The following is an 18639-nucleotide window of genomic DNA, read 5'->3' as shown; positions in this document are numbered from 1 at the left end:
ACGGGATTCTAGTTTATTACGTTTTGATTTGAGAAGTTTCATCAATACAATATTAACTCATCAGTTTGATGGAAATGCAGATAAAAGGAAGTTATTGGATGAAATAAAAGAAGAATAAAAAAATATTGATTTGAATGTAATCAACGAAATAAGAAAACGAATTAATGTGTGTCTTGCAGCAAAAAAGAATATGAGATACGATATTAAGAGGGGTTGTTATATTGATAAAAATTCGAATCCTCTTGATTTTGTTAAACTTTTTTGTGCAGGTACATATGAAAAGATGATTGAAGATGGTTTGAAATGCGAAAAATCAGAAACAGACAATGTCAAACTTCTGAAGGATGTAGAGAGTTTGACATTGGAAAACAAAACTTTGAAGATCGAGAAGAAGGCTGATGAAGATCAGATTTTGAGTTTGCGCCTGAACTGCGAAAAATTGAGATCTGATAATGACAATTGTTTAAAGATTGTTGAAAATTTAACATCAGAAAACAAAATGTTGAAAGAAAAAGAAAAAGGTTTTGAAAGCAAAAGAAAATCTTCAGAAGATGAAGATTTCTGGATAAAATTGGAAAACAAAAATCTGAAAGAAAATGAAACAAGATTTCAAGAACAGTTAAAAGTCTTGGAAAATGAAAAATCTGTTCTTGAAAATCTTAAAATTGAACATGAAAAATCAATTAAGTCTCATCTTGAAAGAATATCTCAGCTTGAAGATGAAGCTGAGAATTCAAGGATCAAGATTGAAGAACTTGAAAAGAAGTTGAAAGGTTTTGTGACTTCATCAGATAGGTTGAATTTTTCCTGTCCAAAACCAATCAACTCTGTTCCAATAAGTGACAATGTCACAAATTTTGACAAAGTCAAAATTGAAGATTGTGATGAAATATCTGATGATGAAAAAGAAAAAGAAAAGAAAAGAAAAATATTTTTAGATTTAAAAGAAAAATTTAAAAATACTATTTTACAATCTACTGAGAAAGGTGAATGCTCAAAGCAAAAACCTGTAAAGAAGATTGTGGAACAGAAACAAAAAGATAAAAATTTGAAAAACCCTAAAAAAGAAAATAAAAGCTCATCAGATAAGTCATCCAATCATTTTAAAAAATCAGAAAAATTTAAAAGTGAAAACTTACAAAGTGTTGGTAATAAGTGGTGCAGGTTTGACCACAGTGCTCAAATGCCAAATCAAGGATACAAGAAGAGAAATGACTACCACAAGGCAACTCAATGCTATGATTTAAGTGTGTGGTATGAAAATGGTATACGATATGAAAGAGAGAAGAGGTATGATAACAGAGTGTGTTACTCTTGTGGCTATCAAGGATACATTGCTGTTAACTGCCAGAATTGGAGTTATGAAACGCGAAGATGCTTTAACTGCCAAATTAGAGGACACATTGCCAGAGATTGCCCAAGGAGATCAATGGGAAGATCGAGGGCTGAATCTCAAAGTAAGGCAAAGAAACCAGTCAAAGTCAAGCCCAAGGAACAGAAGGTTCAACAACCTAAAGTTCAGGAAACAAAAGTAAAACTTCCTCAGGGGCAAAAAGACAGACTGCGGAAGAAGAGGAAGAAGGCGAGAGAGTATCTCGAGAGGATTTTGTCCTCAGGTTCTTCAGTTGGTAAGAATAAGAGTACTGATGAATCGCTTCAATCGACTGCAAAGTCAAACAAGCCGAGTTCATCAGTTACAAATTTGAGGACAACAGAGAAAAAGGAGAAAAAGAAATGTGTCGGCGATGAATCTGACAGGTCAAAGTCAGACAAGCCACACTCAGGCAATGATTCTGGTTCGACAAAACCAGAAGAGCCAGTTGTTGAGGTAAAAACTATCAAACCTAAGGCTGGTCAGGCTTGGGTGGATCTTTTCAAATGAAAAATCCTGACTTGCCGGAGTTCCCAGGTTGGTAAGCGTGGAACATGAATCGGCATATTTCTTGAGAAATTTCACTCTGGTGATTTTTCGTCTTACATGTGGTAAATCAGGGACATTAAGTTGTACTTGATTTCCTACAAGTGATGTTTGAGATTAAAGGAAAACAATGTGATGAAATAACCCCGAGTTTATGAAACGACTCACAAAACTAATTTTCCGGAAAAACCATTTTGATTAAAACAAACTTAAGTGTTTTGAAATCATAATGGGAAAATAGTTTGTTGTGAGGGGGAGTTCTGATTGTTTACGCCAAGTGGATGGAGAATTGAAGTGATTCGATATCAGTTTGTCATTTTATTTGTACAGTTTTCAAATTTTCCTTGAAATTCAAAATTGAAACATATTTTGATTTTAGGGGGAGAAAAATTTAAAAAAAATTAGAAAATTTGAAAAAGTCAAAAACATTGAAAAATTTAAAAATGAGTTTTGTTGATAAAAGAGGAAATGATAGTACATCAGTGGACTATCACAGCATGCTAAGGAAATGAATTGTCAAAAAGTTATAAACGGTCTCACTGATGATGTGATGATAGGTTTTCATATATTTAGTAGATTTATTCGGGATATAAACCTAAAATTTTAAACTTGTGAAATTCGTGGGGAACACTACTTGGATATATAGGTAACCCCTGAAATCTCGTTTGAAAGGTCTCGTATTCTGATATACTAGGTGGTTATACTCTATGATGTCTGGGGTATTATTCCGGGACTTCTGCTGAACGGTAGTTCTGACCTAGTCCTTGGCTAATACTTTATCCAAAATGCTTGAAACATAGCATTATAGCCCTCAGAATGATTAGACAATAAAATTGATAATCATCTGTTGTAGCTAAAAGATCCTCTAAAGGGGACACATTGCTAAGTCGAAGCTGATATCTCTCTGCTGAACGGAAGTTCTGACCTGAGATCCCTCAGTTTTCGCATTTAACCCCTAATTTATGTACAGACATCATTGTAGTATTCTTGCCTGTAAGACTGAATATTGAGATTCTGGATACGGGAGTATATTCAAGAGGTGGGACACATGAATTGATCTAAGTTCCTAAAATATCTAAATCGTATCCTGAATAGATTGAAAATTGTGTGAAAATTTAAGAGGACAACTATATCGTCAATCGAGGTGAATCGTTTAGAACTTAAAATGATTAAAGCTTAACGGTGCTAGTGATTTGTCTCATGAACTGATATGATCCTCTTACACAAACTCACAAAAATATTATTTGTATATATTTGTTTACTGCTTTTCATTCAAAAACAAAAATCCAAAAAGATTTTCGGAGTGTTTTAGCATAAATTTTTGAAAAGTCAAAAAGATTTTCGACAACTGATTTTGAAGAGCTGATATTCAAAATTCGAGGGCTAATCATGATGAACAGGTTTGAGGAATATGTTGAAAACTTTAAATGACATGTATAAATTTGATTGAAAGATTGTGGGTTTAGTTTATCAAGGTCATTCATTTGAACTTGATGTAACTAATATGTTAGTTGAAAATGTTTTCTACCAGTAAGTTTATGGGAATTAATTGGTTATAAATTCGTGAAACTTATGGTGAGGTAGAGAATATGCAGGAAAAACAGGTTTGGACATTATTTCCCAATGGAGGCAAACTGCAAAAGCTTGAACCAGACATCTCAAGATTCCAGCATACTGAGAGGGTGAGTCAGTGAGAGGGGGAGTCTGGGTCAACAACTAATGGGAAGTATGGAGTCAGTTCTAGAACCTGTGAAGAATGCTGGTGAAGATAGACAGAGTTGGTGAAAAGACAAAGACTGAAGACTATGGATCTGAAGATGCTAAAAGACTACGTCAACATCCAAGGGGGAGTCTGTTGATACACGGAATGTCTGTTGACTGCGTCTACAAAAAGTCTGAAGTTAAGATTGGTCTATAGGGGGTCAAAGTGTAAATATTGAGTAATATAGTGTTAGGATCGCTTATTAGGCAATGTAACATTGTGGACCGCTTTTAGGACATTAGTGTGGATCGCTTATGTGACAAAGGTGCTGGATCGCTTATATGGCATGTCACATAAGCGGCCCTGGATATCTATAAATAGGCAGGAGCGGTTCATTTGATGTAACAGTGTATGTGTGTGCTACGGTGCTGAAACTCTGCCAAAATTTCATCAGAAAGCAATAGAAAGATAAGGAATTGAAAGGATAAGCTGTTGTAACTTCATTTACGTTGATTCCGCCTTCGTATGTGAAGATGAACGACCTTGACTGACTTTTAGGGTCATAGAACGGTCCAACAGATTATTTAATAAACTCTCTAAGATAATATTTTTTGCCGGTCCCGACTCGGGGATAGGGTGCTAAATTAATAATTCGCTAAAATTATAAGATAATACATTTTTGATAATTTCTTTAGACCCCATATAAAATACAAATTAATAATTCCTTATATATAGCATATTACATGAATGATTTATGAAGGTTTCTTGAAAAATGACTCAATTGTCTTTTGTTTTTTGTTGAAATCAATTTCCCCTTGAATCTCGTCTCTAATTTTCCTTAGCATGGTAAGAACTTCTGGTGTTGTTTTCTCATAGCTCAACAAGAAATTGTTCAATGTGATTGCCACTTTAATAGCTTCGTTTCGCGAAGGGGGCTCCATTGTAGAACTTTCATCATCTTCTTCATCGATATCATCTTTATTAATTCCAATAACGCTTTCAATAATTTCTTCATCAGTCAACAACTGTGCAACTACATTTTCTTCTGGGTGAGTCAGAACATCTTCGACATCCATTGCATTGCGATAACCCAACTCTTTGATCAAATTCTGGAGTTCTTGAGTGCTTTCACCACCTTCATCTAAGTTCTCAAAAGTCATGTTATCTGTTGATCGAAGTTTACAATGACGAAAGCAGTTCGCAATTGTATTTGCACGAACATCCATAGTCCATGCTGAAATTGCAAGATTCATTGCATCTAATACATTTATTTTTGCTGGATTTGGAACCCCTAATTCATAACCCTCCAAAAGTGATACATTGAACACAAGAAGCATAATAAGGTGGGAGATTGGAGGTTTCTTTCAAATTGGGCCGTTCATTTGATATACATGCATTGTATACAATAATTAAGTGGAAGCTTGAAAGGTGTTTGTAAACTAAGTATTCTACTATAAATTAATAAAATATTAATTAATATATAAATTAATAATTATTAATTTATCGATTAATTAATAACTCTTTTAATTAATAAATTTTGGTGGTCCCAAGTGTATTATTTTATAGAGTTTCTACTGTAGTAAATTGGCTTACAAATTTGTGTATTGTTAAATGACGAAAAAATATAAATTATAAACTTGTCTATAATCATTATTAATGAAATTACTTATTAGATAAAATAGTAAAACAAAAGAACAGTTATATTTTCAGCTATTCAAAATAATTTTCTAAGTTTTTACTTCTCTCATGAGATACTACAATCCATCTTATTATATGACTTAAAAGAAGTAACACTAAAAAAATAAAAAAATAATGTTCATAAAATTGTAAGTATTTTTAAAAAGAGTTAATTATATAGTTAGCCCATGTGGTTTGCACAAAGTAACATACTTAGGTACTAATAGTTTAAAATTACCTTCTAGGTATTAACTTTTTATTTTGTAACGTTTGGAGGTATTAACGTTAATTGTTTGTTAAACTATTAGTACCTAAGTATGTTATTTTGTGCAAACCACAGAGACTAACTATGTTAATACCCTAGAAGTTAATACCTCCAAACGTTACAAAATGAAAAGTTAATACCTTAGATGGTGATTTTAAACTATTAGTACCTAAGTAAGTTATTTTGTGCAAACCATAGGGACTAACTATGTAATTAACTCTTTTAAAAATGATTATAAGTTATGAGGTTATGGTAAATGAATTGTAATTAAATTCTATTATGTATATTAATGATATAGTAAATAGTTTGATATAAATACTATCTTCGGATAGATAGATCATGAGACGAGATATGGATATCATCATAGTATAGAAAATATTACATATTAAAATAAAATCATACTACAAATAAAGTATAAGTTTAAAAAAATAGGACTAATATTTTTTAAACTATAATTTTGAGCGCTTACAACAACCTCTTTAATTAGTAGTCGACATTTAAATATTCAAATTAAAACTTACATGAAAATAAGAGTTCTCTAAATTCTCACAACCCAATGGGGTAATAAAGTATACGTTTAAAAAAATAGGACTAAAGTTTTTTAAACTACAATTTTGAGTGTCTACAACAACCTCTTTAATTAGTAGTCGACATTTAAATACTCAAATTAAAACTCGCATGAAAAATCGGAGTTCACTAAGTTCACACAACTCAAAGGGGTTTTCTCTTGATCCAAATATATATGACCAAGCTTTGTGTTAAATATGTACTTTATTCAAATCTGTGCATATCAAAACATGTTGTCAAATTTTACAACTATATCATACATAAGTAACATAACCATAACCAAATCCGATTGATGTGAAAATAAAAAAAAAACCTATGTAAAATGCATTTAACCATATCCGGATATGAAAAGTTATTTAATACATTAATATTAGTTATAGATAATTATTAATTAAATTAGAAATTATATGTTTGATCTCTAACTATATTAATTAATATTGTACTATATATTACATTATATTATATTATTTGATACATTTATATTAGTTATAGATAATTATTAATTAAATTTTAATTTATACATTTATCTCTAACTATATTAATTAATATTATACAATATTATATTATGTTTTGTGTATCAAAAAATTAATATGTAATATTATTATTAAAAGTGAGGAGGCACCAGAGAGTGACACGTGTACAAAAGATTTTTATTTATTAGTATTTGATTTGATGATTGATGATTTGATGATTATCCAATATCTTTATTAATATATTTGAAATCTTGAATCAAACAAAATATTTATTTATTTGAAAAATAAGATTTAAATAAACATGATATATATTTATCAAATTAATTATCCTTATATTAATTAATAATATAATATTTAAGGCGGGAAAACCTCATGGAGATTACTCCATAGAATGACATGTGTCCCTCATATGGTTTCTTTTATTCTATAGTATTGGTTTCTTTTATTCTATAGTATAGATTAGTAAAATATTTATCTATACTAACACCTCATCACCTATTTGGACACTCTCAAGCATGTCACTTTTAAATTTTCAATGTCAGACAACATCGTACATACATGTCAATCAGTCAACATATACACAATGTATAGGCCTATACGTGGCGTAAAGGATGACTGATTGACATGTATGTACGATGTTCTCTGGCATAAGAAATCGAAAGTGAAATGAGAATGTGCCTCGTATTAGCCAATACGAGGTGTATTGGGTTGAAAATTTACCTTACATGTGGAGAACCTAAGACGGTTCATTCAGATGGAGCTTCTCAACATTCATCCATCATCCACATTTTCGAACTTTTGCTTCCTCTTACGATTCCAACTTCAACATTCATTATCACAATCATACGATTCATTCATTAGTGATGTCATATTGGGACGACAACTATTTTTTTGACTAATATTCTAACGTGTCATGGGTGCCTGAAAGAAATCTAGAATAACATATATTAGCTTTTTTGTTGTTAAGTTTATCAAATACTTATCATACCATTGTTTTAGGAGGGGATTGACATTCATTCTTTTTATGACACAGGAGGGCCTGCTCAACACGAGGAGGAAGTATTATCCGATGTTCGTTCTCATGACAAAACACTATTGCTAGATTTGAATGAGGCAAAACATCTCTTTATTTATTTTGGCTGTTAAATTTACCATCACATTTTAACCATGTAGTTGTTTCAGGATTCCGTCCTTGACGATGAACCCTCTTACCCAAAACAGCCCAATAGCGCGTTCGTCTACAAGGGTCAATCTTCATACGCAAAATAAGGCTATCCGGACTACATATACGAGGGTGAACCTTCGGACGTGCAACAAGGCTATACGAACCACATATACGATGGTGAACCTTCCTATGTACAACAAGGTTATCAGTACCATGGATACGGGGGTGAACCTCGTACATACAACAAAACCATCCAGACCACAAAAACGGGGGTGGAACCTTTTACGTACAACAAAGCAATCAGGAGTTTGTTCATGAAATGCAATTGCTTAACCTGAAGGTTTCATATGAATTAACCAGGCATGGCATTCCTTTAGTTATGTCGTTTTTGAAAAATATAAGGTAGCGTTTGGTATGAATGAATAGAGGGCGGAATGGAATGGATCATTCCGATGGAATGAAAAGAAACATGTTTGGTTATTATGTGGTAATGGAATGGGGCATTCCACAAGGATTGTAAACTTTCCAAATATAACAATTTTTATTCCTTTGTAATGTGGTGTTTTTTTTTTCATTCCTTCAAGGAATGGAACAAATATATTATTATTATTATTATTATTATTATTATTATTATTATTATTATTATTATTATTATTATTATTATTTTATTAATTTTTTTTACCATTACTGTTATTATTATCATTTTTAATAACCCACCACCGTCATTCACCTCCGCGCCGTCACACGACACCACCTCCGCCGCCAACCACGGGTGACACCAATACCGACACAACCGTCCTTGTGACTATTGTCGCCGCCACCCACCGCCACTGTTACCCACTTTCGCCGCCACCGCCACCACCCCAGTCGTGACCCACCACCGTCACCACCCACCGCTGCCCTTGTTGTCTCCCACTGTCGACACCTCCGCCCCCGTTGTCACTCGCCACCACCCCCGCCCCCGTTGTCACCCGCCACCACCCCCGCCACAGCCGCCACCCACCCCTACCTCCGCCGTCACCCGTCACCCGCCACCCACCTCCACCACCGACCACCACCGTCGACGTTACCCACCACCATTGTCGTCGTCGTCACCTACCTCCGCCCTAACCACCACCCCGCCTCCGTTGCCACCACCTCCGACCACCACTCCAAACGCCACCTATCAGCATCCACCACCACCGACTGCCGTCACTCACCACCAATTTATTCCTTCGTCTATTCTTTCTACCAAACAACACAAAGTAATGATTATTTCATTCTCACATGGTAACCAAACAAGACATGGAATGGTAATGATACATTCCATTACCTCGTTCATTCCATTACCTCGTCCATTCCATTCCGTCGTCCATTCCATTACGCCATACCAAACAGACCCTAAGTTTAATCGTACCGTTGTTTTAGGATTTCTTGTCTTTAAAACAATTGAAGGATTGAGCATCTAAAAGGGCACGTGAGAATGGTTACGTCATTGTGTCCCGATGGTCGAAGAAAAAAGGATAAATGGTCACGAAGGTATGGCTTGAATGTGATTGTGGTGGTGAGAACCATACTACCACCCACAACCATGATGCGATGTACCGCTGTTGTGTTGCAAAACACGTCATTTTTCCCTTTTATTTTGTATATGTTTTCTATATTTTGAGTCGTTCATGGTTATTTATAGCTTGTACTTAGTACATTGATACTTTGCAGGTGTTCGTGTGCAAAAGGAGTCAAAATCAAGTCATATTCATGAAGAAAGGAGCACACGAGGAAAAACTGAGGAAAAAAAGTGCGTAGAAAAGAGTCTGAATTTCAAATGGCCATATCTTGCGCTAGAAAATGAGTTATAGGGGGTATCATATATGAATTTGGAGTAGCTCCATGAGGAGAATCCAAATGTGAGGTTTACTAGACCCCTTGCGGACCGCAAGGCCAAAGTCATACAGTACACAAGGCTATGGGGATTTAAAAAAAAGCTGAAGCCCTTGCGAATTGCAAGGCAAAATCCATACAATTCATAAAGTGTGTGAAAAACCAAAAAATAGGTTTTAAACAGTTTCAGCTGTAGGGTTGAAGGGGATTCACAATTTTAGCAAGTAGGAGGCGACTTTTGGACATGTTCTTCAAGGTTTGAAGATCCGGTATCATCGAAAGATTGGAGGCTGCTCGGGTTCAGTTTTATGATTTTTACGTGTTTAAAACTTATCCGTAAAACGTTTGATTCAGATTTTAAACAAGTTTTTGTTGCTTTGATTATGTGTAGCTAAACTTTTCAAGCTACCTAGGTTAGATGAACTATGATTTGATACATTGAATGCTTAGTTTTGATTATATGGTTAAATTGTGATGATTTACATATTTTTGCTTTGTGATTGTTTATGAACTTGTGTACTCATCTTGGTTGTGATTGATTGTTTGGCTAGGTGATCCCGTTAGTCTGGTTTGTAACAATATAGATCATTCTAGGTTCGTTATGTTAGGTTTTCGGTCTAGAGCTTGAGATTAGAGATAGTTCAAGTTTAACTAAATTAATTAAAATCAACTGAGTTTTGTGTGCAACCTTTTCTGGAAACTCTAGGGATGAGTCAATATTGCTAGGGGCTCATAAACATTACATTATACATTAGATTTTCGTGCCGCAGATGTTGCCGAAATTTATCCCCATCGTGCTTCCAGGGGTTTGGGGGAGCCGCCACAACCGCCGTATGAGCATGATATGCCACCGCAAGTGCTGCCACCGGGGCTTCCTTAGTATCTAGATGACATTTACCGAGATGTAGGTTGCTTCCGGCTGTGTACCATAGGATTACTTGCCAGATCGATCTGATTGAGGTCTTGTTGGGGTTTGTGGTTAAGGAGTTGTAGGATAGTAGGAGATCTACGGGTCTTGATCCCGACCACTACCACCGGTACGACAATAACTAGATCCTGTTCTGGCAGGTCAGGATCCGACAGCGTAGACGTGGTCTTTCTCTATATTTTGTATTCCATAATCAGTTGAATCCTTTCTTTTGTTATATATGTACAACCTAATGTTATATTTATGTATAGTTTTGGTTGTTTATATATGTGATGTTTGTTTACAATGTTTAACATGTTTGGTTGGTTATGTATCAAAGGGAATTCTAGTTTTGATTCATTTATAGTGTTTGTATGATTTAATAATTTGTATTTATTTGTATAATATTTTGGATATTATAAAGTATAAATTTTCTTATATAAATATAAAATAAAAAGTTTTGTAATATTTATAGTATTATAACGATACCTATTGTACGTATTATTTTTATAAAAAAAACTTTTATAAATCTTGTTATAATGATAAATATTCCAAAAAAGGTAGAAAATAACATAAAATACTAAACGCCTCATGATGGTCAATATGAGGTGTATAGCCCCCACAAAACCAAATGGCTCTAACTATTTGCATACCTTGGCAGGCTATCTACACATTTAGGGTTTACCTACGCTGCGTAGAGACCTATACGCAGCGTATAGGGTTACCTCTTACGCTGCGTATAGATCTATACGCTGCGTAGGTAAAGGGTAGGTACACGACCAGACAATCAAACCTAGTACCATGTCAAATCAGTCTGATATACGCCGCGTATAGACCTATACGCAGCGTATGTACATCAAGTAAGACGCTGCGTATAGGTCTATACGCAGCCTATGTCAGTCTGATTTGACAATGATACGATGTTGTCCAGGCACGTGAATAAGGCTATACGCGGAGTATAGAGCTATACGCTACGTATGATTGTAAATTCAAAAGTGGTATTTAGCCATGTATCTCTGCCTTCGACTTCAATCCTCATTTCCTCTGTGCATTCAATCACTTGTTATAGGCTGTGTTTTTTGTTCAATTCATTTGTTGTGTATATCTTCAATTTCTCTGTATCAAACACAATATTATGTTGGAGGAGCATGAGCTGGCCAACGTCATTCCGGAGCCACCATAGCCGCGTGGACCATCCGGGGCGCCTCAGTTCCCACGACATGTTTGGCCCAGTCCCGACCCATCATATCAGCGGCTACGTCGCGACGTTGACATGCACAACTATCTGTTGGAGTGGGTGGTTGCGGAGCTGCAGGAGCGCCGACAGCGTGACGGGTTACCTTCACGACCCTACATTCCGGATGCGGAATGGGATCAGCATAGCAGCAGCAGCAGGAGCAGCAACGGCAACCATAATATTTATCATTTTGTTATGTATGCACAAACTTTTGCTGTATATATTAAACTTTTGGTGTACATATAAAACTTTTGCTGTAAACGGTGTAACATATTCGAACAGTACCCGGGTATTTCCACTTATTTAAGCTATAATATTTTAACGTTATAGTATTCGAACCATATATACGCTTTTCAAAATTTTAACATTATACGCTTTTCGACGACATCGACTGAATAAATTAACGACGACGTCGACTAAATAATAAAAAAAACATTATATATTTTCAACTCGTTATATATTTTAAGTGAGTTAACGTTGTAACCGGGTGAGAATTTATACCACAAATATGCCGAATGATGAAACAAAATTCTGAAAGGTTATATACGCTGCGTATAGCTCTATACGCAGCGTATATAAACCTTGTAAAAATCTGATGCTTCAAACCCACCAAAATGACCCCAAAAGTTATACGCAACGTATATAAACCCTTGTTTTCTGTGCAATGATTGGTGATCAGGCACTGAGATCCATGCTTTACCTACGCAGCGTATAGGTCTATACGCTGCGTATAGACCTATAGGCAGCGGTGTTAAACCCTGATTTTACTAGTGTTTGGTGTGCCAATAGGCACATTGGTCTACCAATTATAGGTACATTGGTGTACCAATAGGTACACCCAACCAAAAAGTGCCTAAGTTTTGAAGAAAACAACACATGTGTCGTATATAGGGGATATTGTCATATACGTGGCGTATTGGCCTATACACGGCGTATAAGACTAGTCAGCAAACCAAGACTTACATGTGTCACTCCCTGCTTTTAAGATAGTCCTAAACATAAGCGAATGATTTTTTAATTGTATTTGTGAACATCTAGAAAAGAATTATAGTATAGAATTTTATTATTTTATCTTTTGAATGGAACTATGGAATTATATATTATATAATTTGAACAGTTACATGCATCCTAGTAATAACATGCATGTTTATTAATATTATTATTTATATCTATATTGCAATTTAATATTACAATACTAGGAATTGTATTATTCCTTTTCTTAGTTTCTACTTCTTAATTTTCTTTGCATATATTTTAATTCTTTTTTATCGTAGATTTCTTACGATATGGCAAGAACATATAAAAAATAACTCATATATGCTGGCCATTAGGATATACTTGTGACCCAAGTAAAATCATGCAAAAATAAGCCTTTTTTAGGTTTTCGTGATTGCAAGCAAACTGAAAAAAGTTGTATTCTTGACTTTTTGTTGGTTAATAATCTCCATGAAATGATAATTTGTTCTCTAAGCTCAATCTCTCTATATGTATATAATATCGCACATCTTTAACCTTCTCATAAACCCTAGAAACACCATCATGAATCAAAGAACCTCCATGGAGAGCCAAGGCAGTGTTCATCTCCCTATAACCGACCTTTCACCCCAAATATCCACTCAAATCCAAAGAAAAAAAACCACTATTTTCGATCCACAAACCAGTATGGAAACAACACAAAGTAGCAACATCAACACAACACAATTTTCAAGGCAAAAACAACTGTCAAGAGCACCAGAAAAAAAACTAACCCTCTTTGCCCTAAGGCTAGCTATTCTTGAGAAAGCAGCCACAGGGTTAGGAACGCTAGGTTTTATCTGGGCCACGGTGGTTTTGTTAGGTGGGTTTGCTATAACCATAGACAAGATAGACTTTTGGTTAGTAACTATCATTCTTTTGGTTGAAAGTACCCGGATTTTTAGCCGGAGTCATGAGCTGGAATGGCAACATCAGGCCACTTGGTCGCTAGCCGACCCTGGAGTCAGTAGCTTTCATGCCATAACGTCGAGCTCGTTGTTCCATCCTCGTCGAACCCACGAGAGTCCAAATAACAGAAAGACACCATCGCGGACATGGATAAGTTCTGATGTTCCTCTTCTCCCATACGGTATTATTGATTAACGATTTAAAGGTGTAATATGATAATTTCAAAGGAAATTTAATCAAAGCATATTTCATGTTTTTTAATTGTAGTCAGAATAGGTGAAAAGATCTATAGCCACGACATGTCGTAAGGTTTTAATTCTTGTAACAGCTTATAATAAGCCTTACCTATTTAACTAATATATTCTATCTAATAGGAAGATGGATCTTCGTATCAAGCAACATGAGTAAGCTTCTTTACTGGTTGCAGTTAGTATCTGCAGCATCTTGTGTGTTCATTTCTGTCACACGACTTGTGAATCATAACTTTGATGAAGTGAGCGACGACTTAGATAATCATAAATTGAATCGAGCATCGGCTCTTTCGATCTTCTACGGTTTGGCCTTGGCTGAGGCTATGCTATTTCTGTTGGAGAAAGCATACTGGGAATGGAATGTGATGTACAAAAAGATGCTGGAAACGGTGAACGAAGAACTTGAATTGGGACACACGGGTATGGTATCCATTCGAAGGTTTTTCTATGATTCGTATTCGAAAAGTGTTAATCGAAGCATATTCGATGGATTACAAATGGACATGGTTTCTTTCGCTATGGAGCTTCTCAACTCCAATTCATTGGACGAACAACTGATTGGTGTTCGAATATTTGAAAGGTGTTAGCCGAGTTTATTTGATCTATATTAGTTTTAATTCAGTGCAATCTCCCTATATACATAGATTTTGTTTTCATTTATTCATTACTCACCCTCATCGTTTTGTTATCGTTTTAATTCGTTCAAAAGGTTCACTACAAATTCAAGATTTTCTCAATACACACTTCAGAAAATCGGAATCACCATATCAGTAATGGAACGATTAGTCGAAATGCTAAACTGGAAAGACCCACAAGAAGAGGAGATACGCTTGTCCGCCGCGAAGATCATCGTTAAACTCGTCCGTAAAAAACAAAACGCCCTTAGGGTCACCGGAATCCCAGGAGCCATGGAATCAATATCATCACTACTACACTCAGGCGAAGCTTGTAAAACCGAACTCATCCGAGATCATGGAGAATACGATTTCTGGGCCTTCAACCAACTTGGACTTCTAATCCTTAAAAAACTAGCTCGTGATCATGACAATTGCGGCAAAATAGGTAACACAAGAGGCTTGTTAAGGAAGATCATTGACTTCATGCAAGCTGATGAACGTTTGTTGAAAGACAAACGTGTCACACAATCTCAAATATCCACCGTTAAAAGATCGTTACAAGTTGTTAAAATGCTAGTAAGTTCTACTGGTGTTACGGGTGCACAACTTAGAGCAGAAGTTTCAGAACTTGTGTTTACAATTAGTTACATCCGGGACATATTAAAACATGGTGAGAATCATCCGCGGTTGCAGAAGCTTGGGATCGATATTTTAACGAGTTTGGCGTTGGAAGAGGATGCGACTGAACGGATTGGAGGGACTGGTGGTGTTGTGAAAGAACTGTTTAATATTTTCTTTAGGGAAGAAGTTCTTGAAGCTCAAAATCATGTGAGAATTGCAGCTGGTGAAGCACTTGGGATGTTGGCATTTGAAAGTAATCGAAATTGTCATCGTATGTTGAAGTTGAATGTTGTTTACAAACTTAGTGACGCCTTGGACAGCCCATTGCTCCGAGTAAACGCTGCTAGGATTTTGCGGAATTTGTGCGTATTTAGTGGAGCTGGTTTCTTTGAAGAACTAAGAACGATAATAATAAGAGCAGCACCTACGGTAAGCTTTTTTTAAACCCTAAAATCCACTTTACACGTGATGCCTCTAGGCCAAGGTAAGTTATCTTAGAAATCAAAACTATTTGACTAACCCTAGCTTGTTAAAAAAGTGCATGTAAATCCTGTCTGGTTTAATCGTTTAGGGTCGTCACGATCCATTTTGGGTTGGGGTGATTATCACTCACCACCCATTTATCACTCACAACATCCAATCAATTTCCGTCATATTATCAACCATTATTTCATCACTCACAACCTTTTTTAGTGAAAATGCCTATCACTCACAACACCCAACAATAAACCCTCACACCCACTCACATGGTTACATTTATCACGCGTCAATTTTATCACGTGAATTAAGATTCACGTGTACTTTTATGTGTGGCGGTGGTTTAATAGCTTGTATCACGCGTGGAAGTAAAATATCACGGGGAAATTTATACCCACCCCAGGTCCCCTTAACGCAAAGTGAAAACACAAAAAGACATTTCTAGAGAACTCTTAAATAAACTAGTAGATTATGGTATGAATAAAATCTTATACGATTTACACTAAATAATGAAAGACGTAGAAATGACCAAATTTTGTGAAAATTTTAATAACGAAATCATAAATCTAATTGATGGAACTTGGGTATGATACCTGGGTCATAGTGCACATGATCCGCCACCTCAAGACCTTTTCGTCCACTACTTAAGGGCCCGTAACTTTACTTATAGTTCAAGTTATGCCCTTTTTATGCTGGGGGCTTATTTGCCTTGTTTTCTTCTGTTTTGCTGGTCCATGTAAGAGTTTGCTAAGTTTTGGATAAACTCCATATCTAAATTGATGAACCCGAATACAAAATGACTCACAAACATAATCATATCCACCAATTGAAGTGTGATATCATCTCATAAATTTATACATATTTTACATGAAAAATAAAATAAATATTGTAGTAATTTTTATTTAATTAAATTTATTTTTTGAGGTAATCCTTATTATATAACTAAAATTAGATTAAAATGAATAATAAATAGAATTAATTTTTATGAAGTCATATGAGTTTAGTATTTGTGTCGTGTGTAAATTTACTAAAAGTCTATAATTTAATGAAAAGTTCGATTTGAAAGAGTTCATGAGATCTAACTACTATTAGTAAATACAAATTACTATTGTAAGATGTGGGTTCAACCGCATTAACACACCATGAGATATGACTATAATTGATTTCTCAAACTCTGGAAGTATCTAAAGGATTAGAAATGTAATCGCTCATTATTTTCTCTTCAAAGAAAATTGCCAAAAAAAAAAATAATACAATAAAACAAATCCGTACGCTCAAATCACATTAAAAGACCAGCCCCGCAACGTGGGGAATCAATTCTAGTTACAAGTAAACCGGAAGCGCTAATTAAAACCGTTTAACCCATACACTGCCTGTATAACCCATTGATTTAAACGAGTCAAAAGGGAAAGGCTTGAAATCAAGATGTCCATATGATTGACTATAACTAGTTAATTAGTTTGTTTAATTGATACTCATGCAGGTACTACAAGAAATTATGATCACAACCGAGATTAAGTTACAAGAAGTGATGGTGGGATTAGCAGCACATATGTTCAAATTCATGACATACGAAGAAACTAATGCCATGTTCAAAAACAGCAAAATACATGATGAGGAATTAGCATCTACACTTGTTCAGATTTTAAGAAAGTACCGAAACCCAAATACTAAAACTCCGCGAATTCGAAGATATGTTATTGAACTCGCGATCTGGATGATGAAGGATAACATTAAAAATATCCAGGCATTCAAGAATTTGGGCATGATGGAAGAACTTGAAGGTGTTACAGAAACAACATCGGAATTAGAAAGCTTCAATATTTTCTCTGGTGCAATTGGATTGAGTAGATACAAAATATCAATTCATTCGTTGGTTGAAACAGCAACAAAGTTAATGACGGATCATAGCTAGTTAAGTACGTAATGTGCATGGCTAATGGCTTGTGTAATACGTAGTATTGGAAAAATGGAAGCTACCAAATTAAACATGTAAATATGGATAAACAAATAAGCTAATTTCATCAACAATATGTGTATATATCTAAGATATCTATTATACATTCTTACTATAAAATAAAATTATTGTTTTCATCCTATGCATTGTATATATATTATAATTAATAATTAATATAGTATTCAAATATATAACTAAATAATAAAGTTATTTGACGGCCAACTGATCATAAATGTGATTTATCGTAAATCAAATTGAAAAGATATAAAATTTTCATTAAGTTTTCGGTAACACTGTTTCTATTACATATATTGTAAGTGACAGAGGGTGGGACACATCAAAGCTTGTCTATGGTCATCCTAGCTAGAGATGAGCAAATGGTATCCGATACCGGTACCGAACCAATACCGATACTGAATTTACCGAATCGGATACACTTTCGGTACCAATTTCATACCAACGTTTGAGATTTTCGGTACCCACTCATTGATTTTCACTGGGGTAAAAATATATATTGAATCTCGATCAGTTTCCTTCTCTTACTCCTCTATAAAATCATAACTAATGTTGTTCGAAAAATAGGTTAGGTTTTCTTTTAAAACTCATTAAACGACTGCATTTTTAACCAAGGTTAATTGAATCTTAAGGATATATATTTGTTATTGCACTGACCTGTTCAACTTTTATGGAATCTTTCGAAAGTTATACCAACTTAGGGTGATTTTTACTACACTGCGTAAAGTAATATGAGTGAGTAGTAATGAAGACAAGAAAGAATTTTTGAGGATCAAGTAACCTACTACTAGTCACATGGGTCTATCTTAGTGAACAAATTACTTTGTTTCATTTCTCTTTTATTTCAAAAATTAAAAACATTCGACTATCATGTAGTTTAATATTTGTTTACATATAAGGATCGGATATATTTGTTTAGAAGGTTCAAAGATCTTTTTTTTTTTCTTTTTTACCAGTAAGTAGTAAATTTCTCCACTCGTTGCGGCGGCTTTAAATGTAAAGTAACT

At 34.8% G+C, this 18639-nt stretch overlaps 2 protein-coding genes across 2 annotated transcripts; one reads left to right on the top strand and one right to left on the bottom strand.

The window, feature by feature from the left end:
- Positions 1-3605: 3605 nt before the first annotated feature.
- LOC110931745 lies at positions 3606-4873 on the bottom strand. Its single transcript, XM_022175127.1, has 2 exons — positions 4475-4873; positions 3606-3677 (listed from the first exon to the last, which is right to left on the bottom strand). Exons 1-2 carry the CDS (start codon positions 4871-4873, stop codon positions 3606-3608), a joined length of 471 nt encoding a protein of 156 aa, XP_022030819.1.
- Positions 4874-13384: 8511 nt separating this feature from the next.
- LOC110929327 lies at positions 13385-17679 on the top strand. The gene is made up of 4 exons (XM_022172470.2): positions 13385-13875; positions 14069-14525; positions 14655-15612; positions 17144-17679. Exons 1-4 carry the CDS (start codon positions 13434-13436, stop codon positions 17573-17575), a joined length of 2289 nt encoding a protein of 762 aa, XP_022028162.2. The 5' UTR covers positions 13385-13433; the 3' UTR covers positions 17576-17679.
- The last annotated feature ends 960 nt before the right edge of the window (positions 17680-18639 follow it).

This window comes from Helianthus annuus, chromosome 3, assembly GCF_002127325.2.
Source record: "Helianthus annuus cultivar XRQ/B chromosome 3, HanXRQr2.0-SUNRISE, whole genome shotgun sequence".
Classification (NCBI taxonomy): domain Eukaryota; kingdom Viridiplantae; phylum Streptophyta; class Magnoliopsida; order Asterales; family Asteraceae; genus Helianthus; species Helianthus annuus.
Note: the sequence above shows the minus strand (reverse complement) of the source record. Positions and strands in the feature narration are given on the sequence as shown.

What these genes read in the sequence shown, in the direction of transcription:
- LOC110931745 (XM_022175127.1), bottom strand. Translation starts at nt 4,873, where the DNA reads ATGAATCTTGCAATTTCAGCATGGACTATGGATGTTCGTGCAAATACA. An exon ending in ATGAGAAAACAACACCAGAA is followed by an intron (nt 3,678 to 4,474) that starts GTTCTTACCATG and finishes TATCTTCACCAG; the next exon opens with CATTCTTCACAGGTTCTAGA.
- LOC110929327 (XM_022172470.2), top strand. Translation starts at nt 13,434, where the DNA reads ATGGAAACAACACAAAGTAGCAACATCAACACAACACAATTTTCAAGG. An exon ending in TGTTCCTCTTCTCCCATACG is followed by an intron (nt 13,876 to 14,068) that starts GTATTATTGATT and finishes TCTATCTAATAG; the next exon opens with GAAGATGGATCTTCGTATCA. An exon ending in GGTGTTCGAATATTTGAAAG is followed by an intron (nt 14,526 to 14,654) that starts GTGTTAGCCGAG and finishes TTCGTTCAAAAG; the next exon opens with GTTCACTACAAATTCAAGAT.